General features: G+C 63.6%; 2 protein-coding genes across 6 annotated transcripts; one reads left to right on the top strand and one right to left on the bottom strand.

Moving 5' to 3' along the window:
* Positions 1 to 1079: 1079 nt before the first annotated feature.
* LOC125621397 (uncharacterized) lies at positions 1080 to 27020 on the bottom strand. The gene is given in 15 exon segments (XM_048818257.2): positions 1080 to 1119; positions 1191 to 1290; positions 3686 to 3982; positions 4298 to 4615; positions 6142 to 6249; positions 6252 to 6525; positions 17519 to 18022; positions 18668 to 19446; positions 20911 to 20979; positions 22451 to 22492; positions 22612 to 22734; positions 24123 to 24413; positions 25089 to 25364; positions 26269 to 26538; positions 26824 to 27020. Coding segments are annotated over 15 exon segments (3561 nt in total). The 5' UTR covers positions 26894 to 27020.
* LOC125621122 (uncharacterized) lies at positions 5532 to 20287 on the top strand. 5 transcript variants are annotated; one of them, XM_075119632.1, is made up of 3 exons: positions 5532 to 5626; positions 16151 to 16258; positions 17163 to 20287. In XM_075119632.1, the coding sequence occupies exons 2-3, from the start codon at positions 16186 to 16188 to the stop codon at positions 19298 to 19300; spliced, it is 2211 nt and encodes a 736-aa protein (XP_074975733.1). In that variant the 5' UTR covers positions 5532 to 5626; positions 16151 to 16185; the 3' UTR covers positions 19301 to 20287. The 5 variants fall into 5 exon arrangements, with proteins under 5 accessions (XP_074975733.1, XP_074975734.1, XP_048673582.2 ...); XM_075119633.1 differs by lacking the exon at positions 5532 to 5626 and adding an exon at positions 6188 to 6388; XM_048817625.2 differs by lacking the exon at positions 5532 to 5626 and adding an exon at positions 15352 to 15494.
* Positions 27021 to 27337: the final 317 nt, after the last annotated feature.

The raw sequence follows: 27337 nt of genomic DNA, 5'->3' as shown, positions 1-27337 counted from the left end.
TGGGGGGTCCCGCCGCCGTCCCTGGAGGTGGGGGCGGAGCAGGAACAACACGGGGTGCAGCTCTGAGCATCGTTTACTAGCACGTTACAGACATTCACAGGGGCAACCTCCGGCGGGGTCACTGCGCTTCTGCACAGGAGTCTGTCACGGGACTTGGGGGTGCTGAGGGGGTCAGGCTCCCCTCCCCGGGGGAGCGGGCACCTGGGATTTGTGTTATAACCGATGGCCCAGATCACACAGCTCCCCCCACAGAGACCCCCGGCGCAGGGCTCCCCGGGCTGCCAGCCCCCGGGTAGGGACTCAGCGGAGCACTGGGCCTGGCATGGAGAGGGGCCTACACAGGGGGGCCGGGGCAAGTTCAGTGGAGGATCCTGGCTCCAAGCTCCCCACTCTAACCACTAGACCCAGAGCTGGGGAGAGAACCCAGGAGTCCTGCCTCCCAGCCCCCCTGCTCTAACTCACCAGACCCCACTCCCCTCCCAGAGCTGGGGAGAGAACCCAGGAGTCCCGGCTCCCAGCCCCCCTGCTCTAACTCACCAGACCCCACTCCCCTCCCAGAGCTGGGGAGAGAACCCAGGAGTCCCGGCTCCCAGCCCCCCTGCTCTAACTCACCAGACCCCACTCCCCTCCCAGAGCTGGGGAGAGAACCCAGGAGTCCTGCCTCCCAACCCCCCTGCTCTAACTCACCAGACCCCACTTCCCTCCCAGAGCTGGGGAGAGAACCCAGGAGTCCCGGCTCCCAGCCCCCCTGCTCTAACTCACCAGACCCCACTCCCCTCCCAGAGCTGGGGAGAGAACCCAGGAGTCCTGGCTCCCAGCCCCCCTGCTCTAACTCACCCACTTGCAGCCCCTCCCTGAGGGCTTTGCCGAGTGACACAGGGCAGCGCTGGCCCCAGTGAGTGCAGTGGCCCTTGGGGACCCTGGATCCCAGCCCCCCCAGCCTTCCCCCCCACCATATAGAGTAGAGACCCCCCCCCCCAGCCCCTGGCATATCCCCCTGCACCCAAAGGGTCAATCTCCCAGCGCCCCCCCCCCCGATCCAGACCCATCCCATGCCCACACCTGGGCCGGTGCCGCCCTCAGGCCCTGGACTCCCCTGGTCCAACGTCCTGGTAGCCCCTGGAAGGAGAGAGCAGAGGGGATGGGTTAGGGGGTGTAAAGGCCCCACCCCCGAGAGGGAGAGGACTCACCTGCGTCTGCTCCTCCACAGCACCCCGGCCACGGCGGCTACGACCAGAGCCCCCAGGGTGATGCCCACGGCCAGGCCGGGGCCCCAGCCCCAGCTCTGCTCTGTAAAACAGGGGGTGCCATGCTGGGAACGGGGACAGGAGTATGGGCCCTGGTCCCTCCACCTCTCCTGCAGTCCCCCCCAGCCACCCGACCCACTGCCCTCAGCCCCCCTGACCATGTTCCCTCAGCCTCCCCCGCAGTCCCACCCCTTCTCCCCCCACCTTCCCAACCCACTGCCCTCAGCCCCCCACCCCAGCCCTGTTCGCTCAGCCTCCCACGCAGTCCCCACTGCACCCTTCACCCTGACCCACTGCCCTCAGCCCCCCACCCTGTTCCCTGAGCCTCCCCTGTAATCCCCCTGCTCCTCCCACCCCAACCCACTGCCCTCAGCCCCCCACCCTGTTCCATCAGCCTCCCCTGTAATCCCCCTGCTCCTCCCACCCCAACCCACTGCCCTCAGTCCCCCACCCTGTTCCATCAGCCTCCCCTGTAATCTCCCGTGATCCCCCCAACGCACCGCCCTCAGCCCCCCACCCTGTTCCATCAGCCTCCCCTGTAATCCCCCGTGATCCCCCACAACGCACTGCCCTCAGCCCCCCACCCTGTTCCATCAGCCTCCCCTGTAATCCCCCCCAATGCACTGCCTTCAGCCCTGCTCTACACCAGCCCTGTTCTCTCATCTGCCTCTGCTGCCCCCCGCCCCACTGCTCACCCCTACTCCCACCTCCTTTGGCTCCCTGCGTGCCAGTCCTGCTCCCCCCTGTCGAACCCCTCCAGACCCCTGCCTCTGTCCCCAGTGTCCCCAGCCCTGCCCCATTGTCTCCCCCTGCCCCACTCCACACAGCTCCTCCATCCCGTCCCATTCATTCTCCCCTCAGCCCCCACCCTGCTCCTCCCCTCACCAGTCAGCCTCACCTCAGTCCCCGGAAAAATCATGGAGCAGGTCCTCAAAGAATCAATTCTGAAGCACTTACATGAGAGGAAAGTGATCAGGAACAGTCAGCATGGATTCACCAAGGGAAGGTCATGCCTGACTAATCTAATTGCCTTCTATGACGAGATAACTGGTTCTGTGGATGAGGGGAAAGCAGTGGACGTGTTGTTCCTTGACTTTAGCAAAGCTTTTGACACGGTCTCCCACAGTATTCTTGTCAGCAAGTTAAGGAAGTATGGGCTGGATGAATGGACTCTAAGGTGGATAGAAAGCTGGCTAGATTGTCGGGCTCAACGGGTAGTGATCAATGGCTCCATGTCTAGTTGGCAGCCGGTGTCAAGTGGAGCGCCCCAGGGGTCGGTCCTGGGACCGGTTTTGTTCAATATCTTCATTAATGATCTGGAGGATGGTGTGGATTGCACCCTCAGCAAGTTTGCAGATGATACTAAACTGGGAGGAGAGGTAGATACGCTGGAGGGGAGGGATAGGATACAGAGGGACCGAGACAAATTGGAGGATTGGGCCAAAAGAAATCTGATGAGGTTCAATAAGGACAAGTGCAGAGTCCTGCACTTAGGACGGAAGAACCCAATGCACCGCTACAGACTGGGGACCGAATGGCTCGGCAGCAGTTCTGCAGAAAAGGACCTAGGGGTGACAGTGGACGAGAAGCTGGATATGAGTCAGCAGTGTGCCCTTGTTGCCAAGAAGGCCAGTGGCATTTTGGGATGTATAAGTAGGGGCATAGCGAGCAGATCAAGGGACGTGATCGTTCCCCTCTATTCGACATTGGTGAGGCCTCATCTGGAGTACTGTGTCCAGTTTTGGGCCCCACACTTCAAGAAGGATGTGGATAAATTGGAGAGAGTCCAGGGAAGGGCAACAAAAATGATTAGGGGTCTGGAACACATGAGTTATGAGGAGAGGCTGAGGGAGCTGGGATTGTTTAGTCTGCAGAAGAGAAGAATGAGGGGGGATTTGATAGCTGCTTTCAACTACCTGAGAGGTGGTTCCAGAGAGGATGGTTGTAGACTATTCTCAGTGGTAGCAGATGACAGGACAAGGAGTAACGGTCTCAAGTTGCAGTGGGGGAGGTTTAGGTTGGATATTAGGAAAAACGTTTTCACTAGGAGGGTGGTGAAGCACTGGAATGCGTTACCTAGGGAGGTGGTGGAATCTCCTTCCTTAGAAGTTTTTAAGGTCAGGCTTGACAAAGCCCTGGCTGGGATGATTTAGTTGGGGATGGGTCCTGCTTTGAGCAGGGGGTTGGACTAGATGACCTTCTGGGGTCCCTTCCACCCCTGATATTCTATGATTCTATGATTCCTGTTTCAGTCCTGTCCCGTCCCCCTCAGCTCCTCCATCCAGTTCCCCCATCCACCCCCACATCCCCCACTCACCCCTCTGCCTCCCTCCGCCCCAATCCCGCTGCCTGGACCCACCCCCGTCCCACTCAGGACGTGCAGGAAAAGCCCCCAGAGACCACAACCGCACCCCCACCCCCCGAGGACGTGCCCCTACCCCAGGGGATCAGCAGGCTCTGGTCCCCCAGGCTGCTGTGCTCCACCCGGCAGGCGTAGCTGTGCCCGGCGCCCGGCCCCACGGCCAGGGAGCTGCGCAGCTGGTAGGTCAGGTCCGCGTTGGGCAGGATCCCGCTGGAGCTCAGCCGCCCGCCCAGCCCCACCTCCTCCCCGTCCTGCAGCCAGGCCACGCGGACGGGCCGGGGGTAGAAACCGGTGACCCGGCAAACCAGCAGCAACGGCGCGGGGGTCCCGGCTGGGGGAGGCACTCGGGCAAACACCATGGCGACCGGCCGCTCTGAGACAGGGGGAGAGAGACAGGGCGGGGCAGAGAGACGATTCAGTTACAATTTGTGATGGAACCCCCTTCACTTCCTGTCCTAAACTGTTGTAGCTGCATCCGTATGCCAGGCAAGAGATCCCTGTAGAAACAAGCCCAGCGTCCCACCCCAGAGGCAGCTGCAATTCTGCGCCCAGTGAGAGATCCCTGTGTATGCAGCCCCTGCACACCAGCCAGCCTGAACGACATCAGAGCAATGGGGAACGGATCCCATGCAGGGCTGTGGGCAGAGAGGTGCTGGAGGGATTTCAGGAGCCTGGAGTCCAGCCTCACCTTGCCTCTCCAGAGACTCTCTCCCGTGCTGGACCAAGCTCTTGATCCCATTGACACCCATTGTTCTCAGGAGAGACCAAAGCATGGCGGTCGTGCCCCTGTCCTGGCTGAGAAGGTCCCAGACCTCGAGCGCCAGCTTGTCCCCCTGCCGAGCGAGCCAGGTGCCTGCGCCCACGTCGAAGCTGATGAAGTCCTCGCCGTTCATCCCGGCGTCACAGAACTGAGTCGAGGAGCCGTTGGGGTGGAGCTCGCAGGCAGGGGAGAACTGGGCAACAAAGGGGTCTGGAGCAGGGAGGGCAGGGGGATGAGGAGGGGCGCCCGGAAGGTCACCGGGGGCAGGGAAGGGGGCAGAAATAGAGATGGAGGAAGACATAATGTCAGGTGCCATGAGGACGTTGGGCCACACGACGCGGCGGGACCGTGGGGCGGCCCTGGCTGGAGTTCAGGGCACGTTGCAGTTTCTGTGTAAAGCTCATTTTTCACGTGCAGTCAGACTGGCTCGAAAATCGCGGCGAGATGTCGGGGCCTGAGGCAGAGGTTGTGGTGCTAATCTGGGGTCCCTTGGCCATGGGTTCCTGAGACACAGACCCCCGCCCAAATGACCTGCTTTTCAAATCTAGAGCTTTTTTGAAAGTTATTTGTGCTGCTCAGAGGAAAACTGTGGCCCTGAGCCTCGATAAACGTACATCCCTGGGCTCCCCGGAGCGGGGCTCCGCACCGGTAGCAAGGACAGGTTTGGCTTCCCAACGCAACGTTATGCAAGTCCCCGGGCCGTGGTTCTGCGTGTGGAGCGGTGGCGCACCTGTGCCCACAGAGAGGTCACCCCTCTGCGAGCGATTGTTTCCTCAGCAGCACCTCAGGGCGACCCCCCGCGTCAGACACTCGCTCAGCGGGAGAGGCAGCAACCTCCGAGCCCCGGGAGGAGCCGTCCGCGCCCTGTCACCGAGAGGGTCCTGCGCCTGTGAGCTGTGAGGGCAGGCCGGCTCTCCCGCTGTCGTGAAACGCACCTAGCTCTGCCCCAGCAAGGTGCTGGGGGGACTTTGTGGTGCTCATTTGGGGGCAGGTGGTTAAGGGGTTCCTGAGAGAAAGTCTCCCCGGGGGACCTTAGTGCTCCAGCACAGACCCTGGGCTGAGCAGCTGAGCAGAGGGAGCTGGGTCTGTCCCATGCCCCGGGGCAGCACGGGTTGTGGGGGGAGGCACTATCTTAGCTCTGCATTTCCTGCTCGTGGGCTGGGTGTTTCGTGGCTCGCAGAGGTGTCAGTTTTCAACGTTCAGGGAGGACAGGTGGCACCGTGAGCAGCCGACACGCTCCTTCCACAAAGGCCTTCGGTAGGACACGTGGCCACGAGCTGGGTCAGGGGCTGGGACACGGGGCCTTTCCCCTCTAGGGTGCGCAGGCTACAATCTGGCCCCAGAGCTGGGGGACTGGCTCGGTGGGGTGGAGAATGGGACACGGGGTGTTTCCCCTCTAGGGTGGGCAGGCAGGTGGAGCAGGTCGGAGTGTGGGGGCATGCACTTTTCCGGGGCCCCCCAATTGGCCAGGGCCCCGGGCATGGGCCCCATTTGCCCATTGGCTAATCCGCCACTGGCCCCAGAGTGCGGGGACTGGCTAGTTCAGTGGTGCGAGAAAAGGCATACACGGCCTTTCCCCTTTAGGGGGTCCCCGCTCCAATCTGGCCCCAAGGCAGGAGACTGGCTGGCTTGGGGGGGTCAGGGAATGGCCAATCAAGTGGCATCATATTTGTCACCCTGTCAGGACCCACTCAGTCGCTGCTGTGAGTGTGTCAGTTCTCAGCTCCCTGCTGGGTTTGGGGAGTGACCCCCTCAGACCGCGCCATACTCACAGCCCTCTCCTGCATCCTTAACCGCTTTGTTCATCAGACGGATGAAGCTGGACTGGTAGCGATGGATCAGCAGCTCCAGGTCCTGCCACTGCTTCGGGGTCAGGCCCGCTGGGCCCAGGGCTGCAGGAAGCGGATCTTGCAGGGGCTGCAGTCCAGGGAGTGGGTCTCCAGGTCGCCCAGCAGGGCCTTCAGCTCCATGTCCGCGGAGCTGGCGCTGGGGAAGACGATGGTTTGGAGCAGCTGGAGGGTGAGAGACGCTGGGGGTGGGGGGTGGGAAGGAAAGGGGAGGACGGAGCAGGGTGAGGAACAAGATGAATCAGTGCCAGTCTCCTGAGCACCCCTCATCCCTGGCATCAGGTCTCTCCCTGCTGAACCCATCTCCCCCTGCACCCCACAAGCCCAGCATGGTGCTGCCCCACTCTGACCCTACGATGACATCCCCTACCCCCCTGTAGCGAAAAGGTCCAGGTGGGGGGGTCCCCACTTACCAGCCAGGGCCCCCAAGCCCAGGAGAGGAGCAGAGGCATAGCCTCCTGGCAGGGGACCTGAGCTGGGCTGGGGAGCAGGACGCGGGGCTGGGGTCACCCACATGTTCTCGGTTCTGCTCCGGGCCACACATCTCAGCAAACTTCTGCATTTCTCTGGCTCTGCTCGGAGGCGGCCCCCCCCCCACCCAGCCCTGGGCCAGTCAGGGCAGGAGCAGATGGGGGATCCCCCCCTTGCACCAGGTTTCAGAACCAGGCCCTGTCCCAGGCTCACCTCAAGGACGTGAGAGCAGGAAGGGCGGGGGGTGTATTGCTGCTCCCAGCACGGACACCCCAGCACTGTACGGGGCCCAGCACCCCCTCCTGAGTCCCTGCCCCCCTCCGGAGCAGGCCGGAGACCCACCAGATCGGGGCTACGGCCCCAGCTCGGGAGCAGGCAGTGGGAGGACCCATTGGGGGCCAGATCCCCGCGGGGTCTCACTCTTCCTCCAGGGGAAGCTCCATGGCTTCCCCACCCCCCGAGGCTGGACATCTGGGCCTGCAGCCCCCCTGCTCCCCGCATGTGCCCCGAGCTCTGAAGCTCTCCCACCTCCCCAGTCCTGGGGAAATGCCACTCGGCCCCCGCGGAGGGGCAGGGACGTGCAGATCTCTGGGGGGCGGTGGGGGCTAGGTGTCCCCGTCCGGATCTGCCATTGTCTTCTCAAGAGCTCCGTTGATCTGGGGCCTAAGATCCGGACAGCCAGGGACCACCCCCACCTGTGCCTTAGCCTTGTCCGAAAGCAAACGGTCTCCACCCCCGGAGACCCGGCCCCCCGGCCGGCCCCTTCTCCCCACGCACACTGGGATGGGGAGGGCGTGGGGGGGATCCCACCGGTGCCCCACCCTGTCACTGGTGGGGGCGCCCCCAGACCCCCTCCGCCAGTAACACGGCCGTCGGCCTCGACTGGCCGCGGCGGGCGTTGGCCCCGCCATTGGCTGGGGGGACCCTGGGGCTCCCACGGGAGCGGGGGGGGGCACGGCAGCGCGCCCCACCTCCCACTGTCTTGGCGATGCCCATGAGTCGCCCCGCCCCCAACGTCTCCCCCACTGCGAACCCCAAACTCCTCAAGACCCCAACGGGGGGGGGAGTCAGAGAAGGGGGACAGAAGGGAGGGGACCGGGAGAGAGAAGGGGGGGAAGAGACGGGTGGGTGGAGGGAGGGCAGGACCCCCAGCCTCCCTCCCTGCTCGTTCGCCCCCCCTTGCCAATAGCCCCACCCCTTGCCAATAGCCCCTCCCCTCCCATTAGCCCCTCCCCCCTTCCAATAGCCCCTCCCCCTTTCCAATAGCCCCTCCCTCTCCCTCCCCCATTAGCCCTTCCCACTCCCTCCCCTCATCCGTTCTCCTTTCCTGGTTCTTCCTCCCTTAAAGCCGGGCAGCCAATCAAGAAGCGTCGTCCTTTAATGCGTCACTAGTTGCCGGGCAGAGTCAGCCGAACAGACGCAGGGAGGAGGGGGGAAAAGGGCGGGAAATGGGCGGTGAGTCGGCGCGAGGCGCCGACGACCCCTGTGAGGGGAGGAGGGGCCAACTGTCACCTGAGGGGAGCATGGGGGAGGGGGAGTCCTCTCCCCCACACTCCCTCCCATCAGCCCCGCCCACTCCATGGCCCCTCCTCCCCCTGCCTCTCTCAGATCCCGCCTCCTCTCTTTCCCCTCCCTCCCCCTCAGGCCGGGCGACCAATCAGAAGGTATCATCGCATTGCTCGTCACTAGTTGCCAGGCAGAGCGCCCCTGAGCAGGGGAGCGGGAGGGAGCGCAGGGCCCTCCCCAGGGTTTATTGTAGGGTCGCCCAAAGGTAGAAAAGGCTCCAGCGACCCAGAGTGTCCATGAGGCTCCATGGCTGCGGCTTGGAGCAGCCAGCTGTGGCCCCCGCGGGGGGAGTCAGCCCCGGGGAGCACAAACAGGATCTGGCCCAGGAGCTGACGAGAGCCGACCCGCTCAGGACCGGCCACCGCCATCTCGGGACACGACCTCCCGGGGGGGACTCCACAGCCGCCCCGCCGGAGCGCGGCATTGCCGAAAGGGGACCTCCACGGAAACCAGGGCGCGCGCTCGACGGGAACGGAAAGGGCCAGCCCCAGGCCGAGATGCGGCAAGCTGCTCGCAAACTTTCAAAACGCCGGAAGGGCGGCTCCCGTTCGACGTGTGCCCCAAAGCAAAACCATACGAAGAGGCCCAACACAGAGCCACCGTGGCTAGCTGACAAAGGGAAGGAAGCCGTGAGAGGCAAAAAGGCCTCCTTTAAAAGTGGTCGTGAAATCCCAGGGAGGAAAACAGAAAGGAGCATAAACTCTGGCAAGTGAAGTGTAAAAGTATGATTAGGGAGGTCAAAAAAGAATGTGAAGAGCAACTAGCCAAAGACTCAAAAACTAACAGCAAAAATTGTTTTAAGTAGAAAGGGAGGCAACCAATCAGTGGGGCCAATGGACAATCGAGGAGCTAAAGGAGCACTCAAGGACGACAAGGCCATTGCAGAAAAGCTAAATGAATCCTTTGCATCGGTCTGCACTGCAGAAGATGTGAGGGAGATCCCCACGCCTGAGCCATTCTTGTTAGGTGACAAATCTGAGGAACTGTCCCAGATTGAGGTGTCATTAGAGGAGGTTTGGGAACAAAGTGATAAACTAAACAGCAATAAGTCACCAGCACCAGATGGTATCACCCAAGAGTTCTGTAGGAACTCAGATGTGAAGTTGCAGAACGACGAACTGTGGTATGGGTAGCCTATCGTTTAAATCTGCTTCTGTGCCAGATGGCTGGAGAATAGCTAACGTGACACCAATTTTTAAAAAGGCTCCAGAGGTGATCCTGGCAATTACAGGCCAGGAAACCTAACTTCAGTGCCGGGCAACCTAGCTGAAACTTTAGTCAAGAACAGAATTATCAGACGCCTAGATGAACACAAGATGTTGTGTTTAAGCAGTTTTTGTAAGGGGAAATCATGCCTCACCAATCTACTAGAATTCTTTGAGGGGGTCAACAAGCATGTGGACAAGGGGGATCCAGTGGATATAGTGTACTTGGACTTTCAGAAGGCCTTTGACAAGGTCTCTCACCAAAGGCTCTTAAGCAAAGTAAGCGGACATGGGATAAGAGGGAAGGTCCTCTCATGGATCGGTAACTGGTTAAAAGACAGGAAACAAAGGGTAGGAATAAACGGTCAGTTTTCAGAATGGAGAGAGGTAACTAGTGGTGTCCCCCAGGGGTCTGTACTGGGGCCGGTACCATTCAACATATTCATAAATGATCTGAAAAAAGGGGTAAACAGTGAGGTTAAGTTTAGAAGGATTAAGTTTAGAAGTGTGTGCAACAAGAGTGATGTAGTGGTGGGAGTCTGCTATAGACCACCGGACCAGGGGGATGAGGTAGATGAGGCTTTCTTCCGGCAGCTCACGGAAGCTACTAGATCGCATGCCCTGATTCTCATGGGTGACTTTAATTTTCCTGATATCTGCTGGGAGAGCAATACAGCGGTGCATAGACAATCCAGGAAGTTTTTGGAAAGCGTAGGGGACAATTTCCTGGCGCAAGTGCTAGAGGAGCCAACTAGGGGGGGCGCTTTTCTTGACCTGCTGCTCACAAACCAGGTAGAATTAGTGGGGGAAGCAAAAGTGGATGGGAATCTGGGAGGCAGTGACCATGAGTTGGTTGAGTTCAGGATCCTGACACAGGGAAGAAAGGTAAGCAGCACGATACGGACCCTGGACTTCAGGAAAGCAGACTTCGACTCCCTCAGGGAACGGATGGCCAGGATCCCCTGGGGGACTAACTTGAAGGGGAAAGGAGTCCAGGAGAGCTGGCTGTATTTCAAGGAATCCCTGTTGAGGTTACAGGGACAAACCATCCCGATGAGTCGAAAGAATAGTAAATATGGCAGGCGACCAGCTTGGCTTAATGGTGAAATCTTAGCGGATCTTAAACATAAAAAAGAAGCTTACAAGAAGTGGAAGGTTGGACATATGACCAGGGAAGAGTATAAAAATATTGCTCGGGCATGTAGGAATGTTATCAGGAGGGCCAAATCGCACCTGGAGCTGCAGCTAGCCAGAGATGTCAAGAGTAACAAGAAGGGTTTCTTCAGGTATGTTGGCAACAAGAAGAAAGCCAAGGAAAGTGTGGGCCCCTTACTGAATAAGGGAGGCAAACTAGTGACAGAGGATGTGGAAAAAGCTAATGTACTCAATGCTTTTTTTGCCTCTGTTTTCACTAACAAGGTTAGCTCCCAGACTGCTACGCTGGGCATCACAAAATGGGGAAGAGATGGCCAGCCCTCTGTGGAGATAGAGGTGGTTAGGGACTATTTAGAAAAGCTGGACGTGCACAAGTCCATGGGGCCGGACGAGTTGCATCCGAGAGTGCTGAAGGAATTGGCGGCTGTGATTGCAGAGCCATTGGCCATTATCTTTGAAAACTCATGGCGAACCGGGGAAGTCCCGGATGACTGGAAAAAGGCTAATGTAGTGCCAATCTTTAAAAAAGGGAAGAAGGAGGATCCTGGGAACTACAGGCCAGTCAGCCTCACTTCAGTCCCTGGAAAAATCATGGAGCAGGTCCTCAAAGAATCAATCCTGAAGCACTTGCAAGAGAGGAAAGTGATCAGGAACAGCCAGCATGGATTCACCAAGGGAAGGTCATGCCTGACTAATCTAATCGCCTTTTATGATGAGATTACTGGTTCTGTGGATGAAGGGAAAGCAGTGGATGTATTGTTTCTTGACTTTAGCAAAGCTTTTGACACGGTCTCCCACAGTATTCTTGTCAGCAAGTTAAGGAAGTATGGGCTGGATGAATGCACTACAAGGTAGGTAGAAAGCTGGCTAGATTGTCGGGCTCAACGGGTAGTGATCAATGGCTCTATATCTAGTTGGCAGCCGGTATCAAGTGGAGTACCCCAAGGGTCGGTCCTGGGGCCGGTTTTGTTCAATATCTTCATAAATGATCTGGAGGATGGTGTGGATTGCACTCTCAGCAAATTTGCGGATGATACTAAACTGGGAGGAGTGGTGGATACGCTGGAGGGGAAGGATAGGATACAGAAAGACCTAGACAAATTGGAGGATTGGGCCAAAAGAAATCTGATGAGGTTCAATAAGGATAAGTGCAGGGTCCTGCACTTAGGACGGAAGAACCCAATGCACAGCTACAGACTAGGGACCGAATGGCTAGGCAGCAGTTCTGCGGAAAAGGACCTAGGGGTGACAGTGGACGAGAAGCTGGATATGAGTCAGCAGTGTGCCCTTGTTGCCAAGAAGGCCAATGGCATTTTGGGATGTATAAGTAGGGGCATAGCGAGCAGATCGAGGGACGTGATCGTTCCCCTCTATTCGACATTGGTGAGGCCTCATCTGGAGTACTGTGTCCAGTTTTGGGCCCCACACTTCAAGAAGGATGTGGATAAATTGGAGAGAGTCCAGCGAAGGGCAACAAAAATGATTAGGGGACTGGAACACATGAGTTATGAGGAGAGGCTGAGGGAGCTGGGATTGTTTAGTCTGCTGAAGAGAAGAATGAGGGGGGATTTGATAGCTGCTTTCAACTACCTGAGAGGGGGTTCCAAAGAGGATGGCTCTAGACTGTTCTCAATGGTAGCAGATGACAGAACGAGGAGTAATGGTCTCAAGTTGCAGTGGGGGAGGTTTAGATTGGATATTAGGAAAAACTTTTTCACTAAGAGGGTGGTGAAACACTGGAATGCGTTACTTAGGGAGGTGGTAGAATCTCCTTCCTTAGAGGTTTTTAAGGTCAGGCTTGACAAAGCCCTGGCTGGGATGATTTAACTGGGAATTGGTCCTGCTTTGAGCAGGGGGTTGGACTAGATGACCTTCTGGGGTCCCTTCCAACCCTGATATTCTATGATTCTATGATTCTAGGTGGCAAAATTTGCAGACAATACAAAATTACTCAAGATAAGTCCAAAGCAGACTGCAAAGAATTACAAAGAGATCTCTCAAAACTGGGTGATTGGGCAACAAACTGGCAGATGAAATTCAGCGTTGATAAATGCAAAGCAACGCACGTTGGAAAACATAATTCCAACCATGTATACAAAATGATGGGGTCTAAATTAGCTGTTACCACTCAGGAAGGAGATCTTGGAGTCATTGTGGAGAGTTCTGTGGAAACATCCATTCCATGTGCAGCGGCAGCCAAAAAAGCGAACAGAATGTTGGAAATCATGAAGAAAGGGATAGATAACAAAATAGAAAATATCATACTGCCTCTATATAATTCCATGGTACACCCACGTCTTGAATACTGCGCACAGATCTGGTCACCCCATCTCAAAAAAGATCTATTGGAATTGTAAAAGGTACAGAAAAGGGCAACAAAAATTATTAGGGGTATGGAACGGCTTCCATATGAGGAGAGATTGAAAAGACTGGGGCTTTTCAACTTGGGAAAGAGGTGATGAAGTGGGGATATGATTGAGGTTTATAAAATCATGATGGGTGTGGAGAAAACAAATCAAGTGTTATTTACTCCTTCTCATAACACAAGAACAAGGGGTCACCCAATGAAATGAATCAGCAGCAGGTTTAAGACAAACAAAAGGAAATATTTTCTCACACAACACACAGTTAACCTGTGGAACTCCTTGCCAGAGGATGTTGTGAAGGCCAAGACTATAACAGGGTTCAAAAAAGAACTAGATAAGGATGGGTATATCAATGGCTATTAGCCAGGATGGGCAGGGACGCAACCCCATGATCTGGGTGTCCTTAGCCTCTGACTGTCAGAAGCTGGGAATGAGCGACAGGGGATGGATCACTTGATCATTCCCTGTTCTGTTCATTCCCTCTGGGCACCTGGCCCTGGCCACTGTCGGCAGACAGGATACTGGGCTAGATGGGTTTCAGAGTAGCAGCCGTGTTAGTCTGTATCGGTCTGACCCAATATGGCTGTTCTTATGCTCTTCAGCTCTCATGTGTGCCAGGGCTGTGGTCACATGGCTTTGTTATTTGGCATTGCTCATGAGTGCCAGGGCTGCAGTCATTTAGGATTTGTTATCGGCCACAGTTTAGCCCCAATGTCGGGGGCGGCTGTTCTATGGGGCGGGGACACCTGGTCACTGTTTGGGGAGACATCCCTGAATTGCTCTGTTCCTTTCCCTAGTTCAGCCCCAGAGCGGAAGCTGCTTTTCGCCCCAGATTCATCCCTTGGGGGTCGGGCTCTTCTCTAAACCCCAACGCTGGAGTCAGGGCAGGGTCTGGGCGTTGGGCCCTGCCCCGCACAGGGTCCCCTATTTCCTTCAGCCCAGAGCAAGTGAGCAGACGATTACCCCCTGCAGCAGGGGGCACGGTCCCCTGGGGTGACCCCCCCCCCCTTCACGACACCCCCACTGGGCCATGTGATGGAGGGAAGGGGGTCGGGCAGTGGCAGCCGCAGCCTCTGCACAGAGGAAAGGGCCGCAGGCTGATGGCGCAGGTGGCCAGTCCTGGACAAACCGTCGTGAACCTTAGGCGTTCGTTGTGCTCACAGGCAGGCGTCTCTGTCGCGCCGGGGGACGCTCTGTGACGTTGCCGAGGACGAGACCCGACTGATGGGAGCTCACGGGACCCTTTGAACCCATGGGAGCGTTTTAAAGGGCGGTGGGTTTCCCAGGGGGTCCCTAGGGAGAGGTGGAGGTCAACTCCCCTGAGGCAGCAAGAAGTCAGCCTGCCCCGCTTCGCAAGCAGGAGGGGACGGTGCTCTGCGGCTCGCCTGGCACACCAGGGCAGGCGTGGAGACCCAGACTGGCCAGGGGACGGAGACTCGCAGCCCACAGGGTCCGTGTGCTGGGCCTGGGACCACAGAAAACCCCTGGGTGGGGTTCAAAGGACTGTTCCCGGCCAGGGCCTGGGCGGGAGCTGGGGCATCCTGGCCAAAAGCCACGTCCCGCATCAGTCACTGTTTGCACAGTTTGCTCGTGTGACCCGCCAGTCAGCGTGTGTGTGTGCGCGTGTGCATGGGCGTGGGTGTGTGTGAACATGGGCGTGGGCTCTGTGCCCGGTGCCCAGCGGCCTTGTCTTCCCTGGGACTGCACCCCTGGGCGGTAACTCGAGGTCAGGCCCCATCTCCCCTCTGTAAGGACGAGGCCGGCCGGACCCGCGTCCCCTCTCAGCCAGGGGAGCGGCCGGCCCCGTCGCGGCTGGTTTGTGTCCGGCCAGCGGCCTGTCCCGGGGCCGCACAGGGAGCGCTGAGCTCTCGGGGGCTCTCCCACGGCGGCTGCTTATTCGAAAACGCATTGTCCAAATGGCACTGGGTCGGCTCGCCCAGAGTCCCTGGCATGACTGACGCTGCCTGAGTGTGCCGAGAGCCTGAGCCCGTCTCTGGCGGGGGGGGGGGGGGGGGGGGGCTGAGCCTGTCTCTGGCGGGGGGGGGGGTCTGAGCCCGTAGCTAGGGGGGCTGAGCCCGTCTCTGGCGGGGGGGGGGTCTGAGCCTGTCTCTGGCAGGGGGCTGAGCCCGTCGCTGGCAGGGGTGGGCTGAGCCCGTCTCTGGCGGGGGGGGGGGGCTGAGCCCGTCGCTGGGGGGGCTGATTTCCCCCCGGGGGGGGCGGCTCTGAACCCAGCAGCTGCAGCATTTCCTGCCGGGCCCGGCAGCAGCAGCCCCCCCGCCGGGAGAGGCGGGTCCGGGGGCGGGTCCGTGCCCCCCCCATCCCGGGGGCCGCTCTCCCCGCCCCCCCGCCCGGGGGTTGGGCTTCCTGGGTCAGCGCCGCGGCTGCATCCGCGCCCGGCCCCGCTGCTGCGCCCGGCCCGGGCGGGGGGAGCCCGGGGGCCGCGCTGGGCTCGAGCCGCCGCTGGGCCGCGCAGCGCCGAGCTCCGCCGGGGGAGCTGCTGAGCCGGGGCCGGCAGGTGCGGGGGGCCGCGGGGGGGGGGCTGGAAGGGGGCGGGCAGGAGGCGATGGGGGCGGGGCGGGGGCGCAAAAGCAGCCCCCACCGGCTGATGGGCACCGGGCAGGGGGGCGACTGAGATCTGAACATCCCACAGTCGCCCCGGCCCTCCCACCCTGGGTGCCTGTAGCGGGGACAGTGAGACCCCAGGAGCTGTGGTACCCCCCGGGGTGGTATCCACCTCCCTGCCCCCCGGGCCCATCCCGCCCGGTATCCTGCCCCCTCCCTGCCCCCCGGGTCAGCCCCACGGGCCCATCCCACCTGGTATCCTGCCCCCTCCTTGCCCCCCAGGTCAGCCCCATGGGCCCATCCCGCCCAGTATCCTACCCCCTCCCTTCCCCCCGGGTCACCCCCATGAGCCCATCCAGCCCGGTATCCTGCCCCCCACCCGCCCCCTGGGTTATCCAATTTGGGCCCATCCCGTCCCCTCCCTGCCCCCACTGGTCAGCCCCACGGACCCATCCCACCCGGTATCCTGCCTCTTCCCTGCCCCTGGGGTCAGACCACATCCCCCGGAGCAGGCCGGGGCTGGGTTCAAATCACGGGACGTTCCTTGTAGCAGATATTCTCCTGCCGCGTCGCACGCCCTGATCTCGCCTGTCCCCGTCCCCCGAGCAGGATTTCTCATCCCTGGGCCGGACGCACTCTCCCGGATGGAGCGAGGGGCAGAGCTGCGGGTCCCAGGCCCCCGGGGTGCTGAGGAGACCCCGAGAGACGCCCGCACAGGTGAGGATTCGCTTAAACCGGCTCGGAAATTCACCCCTGGCTTCCTGGAGCCTTTAAATCTGGGCAGTAACAGCAGGGGATTTACAGGCCTTCCAGGTGCTGCCCCTGCCGTGTGTCATGGTTTCACAACCTCCATTTTGTGTGTGTTCCTCGCTATGTTTAGAGGTCTGTCTCCATTCCTGGATGCCTGCCTGCCTGTCGGTCCATAGACCTCTGTCCCTGGGTGCTGGAGGCTCATGTTTTCAGGCCTAGAAGTGCCGGGATCAGGCCCCACAGACAGCCCGGCTGGGGCCTGACTTCACCAGCGGGTCCGTCTGTCCCGCTCTCTAGATCTTACTCTGTCCCTCTGCCCCCGCCAGACCCAGGGCTGCCCCGGCTGCTGCTCAGAGCTTGCCCAGCAGCAGCAGAGAGAAACCAGCCTGGTTCAGGTCAGCCTGCCAGCAGCTCCGAAACTGGCTGCTCTGGTCAGTTTCCCTTTGCCCCCTTGGGAGGCTCTGAGCAGCAGCAGAGGCCCCGGGTCTGCCATCTGCAGGCTGGTTTGTTCCCTTTTCCGAGCAGGGACGGCTCGGGTCTGATTCCCTCTCTCTGTCCCAGAGGTCTCCAGGTGGTTCACAGACAGACCTGGGACCGAGCCGAGAACTTTGCTTCGCTGAAGAAGGGGAAAAAACCCATCTGCCCTGGGAAAACCATGAAATATGGAGCAAAAGGACTGCACAGTGAGGAGTGCATGAGAGGAAAGGACACGCGGAAGGCTGTGCAGAGCGCACTCGGCAGGGCCGTTAGCCCTGGGTTACCCTGCGGCTTTACAATAAAACCCCAAGCAGAATCAAATAATTAATAAACCCTGCTTGGGGGGTGGATTTCCAGCACCGTGAGAATACTGACGCGATCCTTTCCCCCGCAGGTGATGGGCCAGCAAGCGAGGCCGAGGAGGGGGATCCCCAGCCGGAAGGGCGCGAGCGAGCGGAGCCAGACGGGAAGTTACCGGGACAACCCCAGGAGAGCGGTGGGCCGAGCCCCGGAGCCTGCGAGAGCCGACGGGGAAACCCTGCTGGGGAGAGAGACGCGGAGCCGGCTCTCCGCAGGGCAGGTGACAGGGGGCTGGAGGAATCCACGATCCGGGCAGCAGGGACGCCCCGCAGCTCTGCCCTGGCAGCCCAGCCGCGGATCTGCGCCCCAGCGAGACCGCCCGGGCCCCCGGCCCCTGGGCGGCAGTACGCCTGCCCCGAGTGCGGCAAGGCCTTCGGGCAGAGCTCCCACCTGACGCAGCACCTGCGGATCCACACGGGCGAGCGGCCCTACGTCTGCCCCGACTGCGGCCGGGCCTTCAGCGCCAGCTCCAACTTCCTGGCGCACCGGCGGGTGCACACGGGCGAGAAGCCCTACGACTGCGCCGTATGCGGACGCAGCTTCCGCGCCGGCTCCACCCTGCAGCGGCACCGGCGGCTGCACACCGGCGAGCGCCCCTACCGCTGCGGCCACTGCGGCCGCACCTTCTCCCAGAGCTCCTCGCTGGCCAAGCACCGGCGGCTGCACACCGGCGAGCGCCCCTACCGCTGCAGCCAGTGCGGGGAGGCCTTCGCCGTGCAGTCGGGGCTGGCCGCCCACCGGAGCCGGCACACGGGCGAGCGCCCCTTCGCCTGCCCCGACTGCGGCAAGGGCTTCCGGCGCAGCTCCGACCTGGTGCAGCACCAGCGGGCCCACACGGGCGAGCGGCCCTTCCGCTGCGGCCAGTGCGGCGCTGGCTTCAGCCTGGCCTCCACCCTGGTCAACCACCAGCGGAGACACACCGGGGAGCGGCCCTACCCCTGCCAGCTCTGCGGGGCCAGCTTCGCCCGCAGCTCCACCCTGGCCCGCCATCGGCGGGGCCATGGGCCCCAGGGCACCGGGCCGGGCGGGAGTCCGGAGCCACAGCCCACGCCCCCAGGGGAGGAGCCTGCCCCCCAGCCAGGCCCCCTGAGTCAGGGCTCCAGCCCCGCGCCCCAGCAGGACTCCCTGGGTCACAGCTCAGAGGACGCCCTCGCCCAGCAGGGCCCTCTGGGTAACAGCTCCGATCCTGACCCCCAGCAGGGTCCCCTGAGCCAGGCTCCCGTGGGTCATGGGTCAAATTCCACCCCTGACCAAGGTCCCCTGAGCCAGGCCCCCGTGGGTCATGGGTCAGATCCCACCCACCAGCAAGGTCCCCTGAGCCAGGCCCCCACGGATCACGGGTCACATCCCGCCCCCCAGCAGAACCCCCTGAGTCAGGGCACCATAGATCAGGGTCCGGCCCCCCAGCCTGGCACTGTGGGTCATGGCTCAGATCCTGCCCCCCAGCAGGGCCCCCCGGCTCGGCCCCCCGCCCTCCAGCCGGGCGAGCGCCCCTACCCCTGCCTGGTGTGCGGGAAGCGCTTCTCCCGCAGCTCCAACCTGGTGGCCCACCAGCGGATCCACGCGGGCGACAAGCCCTTCCGGTGCCCGGAGTGCGGGCGGGGCTTCCTGCGGGGCTCCAACCTGCGGACGCACCGGCGGCTGCACACGGGCGAGCGCCCCTACCCCTGCCCCGAGTGCGGCAAGCGCTTCGGGGACACCTCCGTGCTGGTCAAGCACCAGCGCATCCACACGGGCGAGCGCCCGCACCGCTGCCCCGACTGTCCCCGCCGCTTCAGCCAGGCCTCGGACCTGGTGGCCCACCGGCGGGTGCACACGGGCGAGAAGCCCTACGCCTGCGCCGAGTGCGGGCGCAGCTTCAGCCGCAGCTCCAACCTGCGGACGCACCGGCGGCTGCACCGCGGCGAGCGCCCCTACCCCTGCCCCCAGTGCGGCAAGCGCTTCGGCCAGAGCTCGGACCTGCTGCAGCACCAGCGGACCCACACCGGCGAGCGCCCCTTCGCCTGCGCCCAGTGCGGCAAGGCCTTCAGCAAGGGCTCCACCCTCACCGGGCACCAGCGCACCCACACGGGCGAGCGGCCCTTCGCCTGCACCGCCTGCGGCAAGCGCTTCCGGCACAGCTCCCACCTGACGGCCCACCTGCGGGTGCATGCCCGGGCGCGGCCACTCTGAGCCGGGGACCCCGGCCCTGCCCCGGCCCCCACGGGACAGCCCGTCTCTGTGCACGCCCGGGTGCGGCCACTCTGAGCCGGAGACCCCGGCCCTGCCCCGGCCCCCACAGGACGGCCCGTCTCTGTGCACGCCCGGGCACGGCCGCGCTGAGCAGGGGGAGCCCTGGGGGGTGCCATGTACTGCCCCACAGCCACATCAGAGGCTGCATGCTCAGGAGAGGTAGCCCTGAGACACGGCTCCCCCCAGCTCTGCGAGGGGAGTGTGGTCTGGTGGGTTAGTGTGGGGGGGGTTGGGAGCTGGGAGCCAGGACTCCTGGGTTCTCTCCCTGGCTCTTTTATATTCTCCAATCTCTGAGTATAGCCTGGCTCTTAGGACTGATTTCCCCCTCCTCTCTTGCATTTCCCTCTGTCCCTGAGGACCTGACCCCTGGGATTTGTCCCTGCTGGGGCTGCCCCCCAGCTCTGCCTTTGCTGCCTAGGGCTGCTTTTAGAGATCACAGGCTCCAGGCCGGAGGCGGACGCGGATGCTACGGGGGGAGTCAGGTTAGCATGGCAAGTCTCAGCTTGCAGTTAAGAAATGGTGTCAGCTCTCTTGGACGTGGAGGAAAGCACCAAAGTGGGACCCTGGCGCCTGCCTGAGTGTGCAGAGAGCCTGAGCCCGTCACTGCGAGGGGCGTGAGCTCCTCCGTTCACCCCCTGCCCGGGGCACCCAGCGCACGGGGAAGTAGCAGGAACATGCGGCTTCCCCTGTTCCCGTTGGGTGATGCGCGGGAGGTCCCAGGGGTGGGGAGCAGGGGCCGGCTGGACCAAACGGTTTGCAGAGAGCGGCTGGGTGCGCAGGCCCCTGTGTGGTGATTCGTGCCCACCACCACGGCAGCTCGTTCCCCTCCAGGGAGTCCTCGCAAAGGGGGGTTTCCCACCGGTGGGGGGCGGGGGGGATTCTGTTGATTTTCCCCCTTGTGTAAATAAATGTGATGAGCAGAATTCAGCTCCAGATTGGTGACTCCTGATTGGTGATCACGGAGCCTGTCTCAGGCAGGGAATGGGGCAGGGGCCTCTCCCTCTACGGGGCGCCGGCTCCCCTCCGGCCCCACGGCGGGACTCGCTGGCTCAGAGGGGTGGGGAATGGGGCCCGGGGCCTGTCCCTCTAGGGGGCTCCGGCCCCAGGGCAGGGACTGGATGGCTCAGGGGGCAGGGAAGGGGGCACGGGGCCTGTCCCCTGTGGGGTGCTGGTTCTGTGAATCTGCCAGCCCCTTGGGTTTTGCTGCTGGGACTTGTTTCCCCGCCAAGCCCTGGCGCTGGGTTGAGGCACTGACGCGGGTGACGATTACAAGCGATTCTTTATGATCCATATTGCAGCAGTGCCCCGGTCTCAGGTGCTCGGTGCTGTACGTCCAGCGAAGGAAGGGGGTGATTTCCCACCGCACTCCCTGCCTTCTGCAGCCATTAGCTTCCTGCCTTGGCGTGGCGGCCCTGGGCGGGACAGTGCGGGGGGCGCGGAGGAGAGACAGTGAACCCAGGGGTCAGCAGAGCTGGGGGGTGGAAATCAATTGGCAATCAGTGGGGCCCCCAGGTTCTCAAGGTCCAGGCGACATTTCAGAATCAAGTCACGTGTCCAGCCCGGGGACGCGATCTGCCTCCGGCCACTAGGAACCCAGGCGTCCAGGTGGAAAATCTGGCCTGGGGGAAAAACAAGGGAATGAGCGAGAACAGAGCGGAGGGTGGAGGGGAAACCTGCTGCTGTCAGTAAAGGAATTAGCTGGGGGAAGGGCGGGGGTCACACCCCCATAGAAACCCCACTGGGTAGCGGGAGGGGCTGACTGGTTGTACTGGGAGCGGGGGAAGTCCAGGGCTGGAGTTCCCGCTGTGGCCACGGGGTGGCGGATCTGCTCCCCAGAAATCCCCAGGTGCGGATCGGGGGCTCTGATGGGGGGCAGGGGGTCACTGCACTTACCAGACCCACAGGATCAGCTGTCTTCTGGCAGCTCTTCCTCTGGGGGAGGAGAAGCGGGGCAGGTTAGTCAGGGCACGGAGGTGGGGGGTGCATCCCCCCCAGCCCGGTATCAAGGGGGTTCGTGGGGGGGTATGCCCCAAGGGGGAAGGGGGCACAGGGGGCGCTCCCAGGGGTATGTCTCCCATGGGGAAGGGGGTGCGTGGGGTTGGGGCAGGGAACTCCTGGGGTGAAGCCCCAGGGGGAGGGGGCCCCAGGAGGTGTATCACCAACAGGGAGGGGGCAGGGGGAAGCCGGGGGGGCTTCTGGAGGGGGTTTCCCTGTGGGGAAGGTGTGACGAAGTGGGACTGTTCTTAATGTTTCCTCTGAATAGTGTGGGGGTGCCTCAGTTTCCCCTATGCAGTTCTTAAGTATCTAGGGGGTGGAGTAAGGGTGTATGATCATTGCAGAGCCCTAGAGGGCAGGTGTGTGCAGGAGTCTGGACACAGAGAATGGCCGACACCCTGTTTCCTGGCAACTGATGGCCTGGGCCCTTCCCCCCCTGCAAGGTGAGAGCTGAAGGGTTGGAGAACAAAGGAATCAGGTGACCACCTGGCCCGGGAAAGGAACAAAGCCCAGAGGAGGAGGGGCTGGAGGGGGTTTCAGTTTGGGGCTGGCTGGGACATGGAGTGAAGTGCAGACGTGGTTGTCTGGCTCACTGCCCCCCAAAATGGACCCAGCTGAGGGGTCCCGTTCTCTGCACCTGCAAGCTCTGTGTTAGACCATGTTCCTGTCATCTAATAAACCTTCTGTTTTACTGGCTGGCTGCGAGTCACGTCTGACTGCGAAGTTGGGGTGCAGGACCCTCTGGCTTCCCCAGGACCCCGCCTGAGCGGACTCGCTGTGGGAAGCGCACGGAGGGGCAGAGGATGCTGAATGCTCCGAGGTCAGACCCAGGAAGGTGGAAGCTGAGTGAGCTGTGTGTCCTGAAGACAGGCTGCTCACAGAAAGGCGACTGCCCCAGAGTCCTGACTGGCTTCATGGGGAGCAGTTCCAGAGCATCGCCCAGGGACTCCGTGACAGAAGGGGAGCCCAGGGGCATACCCCCTTGGGGAGGGACAGGAAGGAGGCCCTGGGGGCAGGGGGGGGAGACCCCGGGAGCATATCCCCCCCAGGACCCCACTCCCTGTGTAAAGGGGATGCCAGGGTGGGGTCTCTCACCTGAGACGAGGCCCAGTTTGGACTCTCCCAGGCTCCAGCCAGCTGCAAAGACACAAGCGGTGGGTGAGTTCGGGAGACGAGTCGTGACCGTTCTCGGCCCAGCTGAGCCCCCACCCACCCCAGAGCCGGCGCCCGAGCCCCCTGCCCTGCCCCGCTCTTACCTCGCCTCCTCCACAGCAGCAGCAGCCCCCCGGCCAGGCAGGCCAGGCCTCCCAGCGCCCCCAGAGCCGCCCCGGCCACGGTCCCGGGGGAGATGCCCCCTCTGCACGACATGCTCCTGGGGGCTGGGACAGAGCCATGGGGAGAGCGGTTAGAAATTGGGGGGGAGGCTCCCGTCAGTGGGGGACTGGCAGGGCAGTGTGGGGAAGGGGGCAGTGGGGGTCGCTGGGGGGATCCCGGTGGCAGGGCTGCAGGGGGAAGGGGGCAGTGGGGGTCGCTGGGGGGATCCCGGTGGCAGGGCAGTGCGGGGAAGGGGCAGTGGGGGTCGCTGGGGGGATCCCGGTGGCAGGGCAGTGTGGGGAAGGGGGCAGTGGGGGTCGCTGGGGGGATCCCGGTGGCAGGGCTGCAGGGGGAAGGGGGCAGTGGAGGTTGCTGGGGGGATCCCGGTGGCAGGGCTGCAGGGGGAAGGGGGCAGTGGGGGTCGCTGGGGGGATCCCGGTGGTAGGGCAGTGCGGGGAAGGGGCAGTGGGGGTCGCTGGGAGGATCCCAGTGGCAGGGCAGTGCGGGGAAGGGGCAGTGGGGGTCGCTGGGGGGATCCCGGTGGCAGGGCTGCAGGGGGAAGGGGGCAGTGGGGGTCGCTGGGGGGATCCCGGTGGCAGGGCAGTGCGGGGAAGGGGCAGTGGGGGTCGCTGGGGGGATCCCGGTGGCAGGGCAGTGCGGGGAAGGGGCAGTGGGGGTCGCTGGGGGGATCCCGGTGGCAGGGCAGTGTGGGGAAGGGGGCAGTGGGGGTCGCTGGGGGGATCCCGGTGGCAGGGCTGCAGGGGGAAGGGGGCAGTGGAGGTCGCTGGGGGGATCCCGGTGGCAGGGCAGTGCGGGGAAGGGGCAGTGGGGGTTGCTGGGGGGATCCCGGTGGCAGGGCTGCAGGGGGAAGGGGGCAGTGGGGGTCGCTGGGGGGATCCCGGTGGCAGGGCTGCAGGGGGAAGGGGGCAGTGGGGGTCGCTGGGGGGATCCCGGTGGTAGGGCAGTGCGGGGAAGGGGCAGTGGGGGTCGCTGGGAGGATCCCAGTGGCAGGGCAGTGCGGGGAAGGGGCAGTGGGGGTCGCTGGGGGGATCCCGGTGGCAGGGCTGCAGGGGGAAGGGGGCAGTGGGGGTCGCTGGGGGGATCCCGGTGGCAGGGCTGCAGGGGGAAGGGGGCAGTGGAGGTTGCTGGGGGGATCCCGGTGGCAGGGCTGCAGGGGGAAGGGGGCAGTGGGGGTCGCTGGGGGGATCCCGGTGGTAGGGCAGTGCGGGGAAGGGGCAGTGGGGGTCGCTGGGAGGATCCCGGTGGCAGGGCAGTGCGGGGAAGGGGCAGTGGGGGTCGCTGGGGGGATCCCGGTGGCAGGGCAGTGCGGGGAAGGGGCAGTGGGGGTCACTGGGGGGATCCCGGTGGCAGGGCAGTGCGGGGATGGGGCAGTTGGGGGTCGCTGGGGGGATCCCGGTGGCAGGGCTGGGGGGCACTGGGGCAGGACTCTTACCCCACGTCGTCTCCAGGGGCGTCTCCAGGGGCATCTCCAGGTCCCCGTGCGAGGCCTGGCACTGCACCCCCTGGGCCTGTCCCTCGGGCACCGGCAGGCGGCTCCGGCGTTGGTAGCTCCCGTCCCCGCTGGGCAGCCCCGCGCCTGCCTCGGCCCCCGGCAGGGTCGCGTTCCCCCGCAGCCAGGACACCTCGATGTCCCGCGTCGGGAACCCCCAGGCCAAGCACTCGAGAGTCAGCCAGCCCGGGCGGCTGGGGGTCGGGCAGGACCAGGCCTGCAACTGGGGGGCGGCTGGGGGAGAGAGAGGGTGAGAGCCCTGATCTGGGGGGTCACCCCAGCCCCTGATCTGTGGGGTCACCCATCCCCCTTCTCCTTGGGGTCACCCCAGCCCCCCTTTCCTTGGGTCACCCCAGCCCCTGATCTGTGGGGTCACTCGTCCCCCCTTACCTTGGGGTCACTCCTGCCCCCAATCTGTGGGGGTCACCCCAACCCCTGAGGTCGCCCCTCCTCCAGATCCTGGAGTTACCCCTCCTCCCGGCCCCCTAATCCATGGGGTGACGACCCCTGCCCAGGTAGGCCCCGTTCCATGGGGTGACTGCCCCCCCGGCCCCGTTCCATGGGGTGGCCCCTCCCCAGCCCCGTTCCATGGGGTGACCTCTCCCCAGCCCCGTTCCATGGGGTGACTGCCCCCCCAGCCCCGTTCCATGGGGTGGCCCCTCCCCAGCCCCGTTCCATGGGGTGACTGCCCCCCCGGCCCCGTTCCATGGGGTGGCTGCCCCCCAGCCCCGTTCCATGGGGTGGCCCCTCCCCAGCCCCGTTCCATGGGGTGACTGCCCCCCCGGCCCCGTTCCATGGGGTGGCCCCTCCCCAGCCCCGTTCCATGGGGTGACTGCCCCCCCGGCCCCGTTCCATGGGGTGGCCCCTCCCCAGCCCCGTTCCATGGGGTGGCTGCCCCCCAGCCCCTACCTGCCCTCCTAGCCCAGGCGCGCCGGCTCCGCAGGAACCGGCCCAGCCACTCCACGCAGGTGTCCCCCAGGTAGTGGTACAGCCGCTCCCCGAACTCGGGCTGGGCATCCCAGCGGCGCCGGGTGGCCTCGGCCCAGGACAGAGCCGCCAGCCAGCGCCGGTTCCCCCGGTCGAACACCACCAAGTCCTGCCCGTCGTAGCCGAATTGGTACCAGCCGCGGACCACGCCCCCGGGCTCCTGCTCGCAGCCCAGCGCCCACTGCAGGGTGTGGCGGCCTGGGGACGGAGCCATGGGTCAGGCCACGGGCCACGGAGAGCTCGGGGGGCATGGGGACCACGGGGGGAACCATGGGTCAGGCCACAGACCACGGGGGGAGCCACGCGCCGGGCCATGGGCGGGGCCATGCACCAGGCCACGGAGAGCTCGTGGGGGCATGGGGACCACAGGGGGAGCCACAGGTCAGGCCATGGGCCACGGGGGGAGCCACGCACCAGGCCACAGGAGGAGCCACGCGCCAGGCCACGGAGAGCTCAGGGGGGCATGGGGACCACGGGGGAGCCATGGGTCAGGCCACAGGCCACGGGGGGACCCACGTGCCAGGCCACAGGGGGGCCATGCACCAGGCCACGGAGAGCTTGTGGGGGCATGGGGACCACGGGGGGAGCCACGCGCCAGGCCATGGGGTCACGGGGGGAGCTACATGCTAGGCCATGGGCCACAGAGGGCTCGGGGGCGCATGGGGACCACGGGGGGAGTCATGGAGCAGGACGATGGGACCCCAGAGGGAGCCACGGGGTTGCGGCCCTGGGGGGTCACAGGGGGAGGCATGGGAAAGGGGGAGAGGTGTGGTTGGAGACGTGGGGAGGGAGTCGGGGGGGATCAGTGGGACACTAGGCAGGATGGGGAGACCCATCTGGAAGCTTTGGAGGGCCATGGAGGGGACGCCACTGGGGACACCAGAAATGGGGGGATAGGGGGGCCTTGGGGGCAGGAGGGGTTTCAAGGGAAATGGGGGCAGAGGGGGGTGGGGAGGCCTTGGGGGGGCAGAGGGGGGATCTGAGGCCACAGAGGGGATTGGGGGCAGTGGGGTGAGAAGTTCCGTGTGGCACAGATGTCTCGGGGTGGGGGGCTGTGGGGGTGGTTGGATCAGGGCGTTGGGGGGCCGGGGGGCTGGCTCACCCTGCGTCTGGTTGGTTCTCTGTTTCAGGATCTCCACGTTGCGCCGGAACCAGTCCTCCTTGGCGGCCCGCGAGACGCCCCCCTGGCGCCAGTACTCGGGGTCCAGCCCGTCGCCCACCCAGGGCTGGGCGGGCACCTTGGCGCGGGCGGCCCGGTCGTAGCCGTCGATGGGCGCCCCGTCCAGCAGCCCGGCCGCCCCGAACTCCAGCAGGCCCGAGGCGTCGTAGGTGCCCACGTAGTGGTAGGCCAGGCTGTGGGGCCCGTCGGAGGCTGCGCCGGGGCGGGAGAGGGGGTGAGTTTGGGGTGGGAACCACCCACCCCTCCGGCACAGTGCCCCCCACCCTGCCCCCTCCAGCACAGCGCCCCCTGCTGAGCCCCCCACCCCACTCCCTGCAGCACAGAGCCCGGCACCGCCCTGGACACCGAGGCCAGCCCGGATTTCCTGGTGGGGTGAGGATGCCCCCAGCCCCCCGTTCCCTGGAGCTCTCCCCTCCTCACACCCCACTGCTCCGGCCCTGACCCGGGGTGTCCGGCCGTCCCCCCCCCGGGACCCACCTGGCTCGCCCAGGCCTAGTAGGGGCCACAGCGCCAGCCACACCAGCAGCAGGTGTTCCCGGGGCCCCATCCCCGCGGCAGCGATCAGGGACCCAGGCGTCCGGGAGCAGGGCGGGGCAGGAGCCCCCAGCCGGGCGGGGGGATGTGGTGGGCGTCCGTGTCCGGGGAGGGGGAGCTCGGCCCAGCAGGACCCAGCTGAGGTGCCGAGAGTGAAAATGAAAGTGGGTGACGGGCAGGGGAGGAGACTTGGCAGCTCGGATCATTAACCCCCTGTGAGGATGGGACGTGGGGGGGTGGGGGGGAGTGTTGACCTGGGGGTGGGAGACCTGAGAGCCTGTCACCTGAGCGGGGTGGGGGGGGGTGTTGGTGACACCTCTGCCCGGGAATGTGGACGGAGGCTGCAGGAGGGGGCCTGCTGGGGGGGTTTAGTTTCAGTTCGGGGCTGGGGGGAGGAACACAGGGAACCCCAGGGCTGGGGTCTAAGCTCCCTGCTCCCCCAGAAGGACTCGACTGA

This window comes from Caretta caretta, chromosome 14, assembly GCF_965140235.1.
Source record: "Caretta caretta isolate rCarCar2 chromosome 14, rCarCar1.hap1, whole genome shotgun sequence".
Lineage (NCBI taxonomy): Eukaryota > Metazoa > Chordata > Testudines > Cheloniidae > Caretta > Caretta caretta.
The sequence above is the reverse complement of the archived record's forward strand: the minus strand, read 5'-3'. Positions and strand labels throughout refer to the sequence as shown.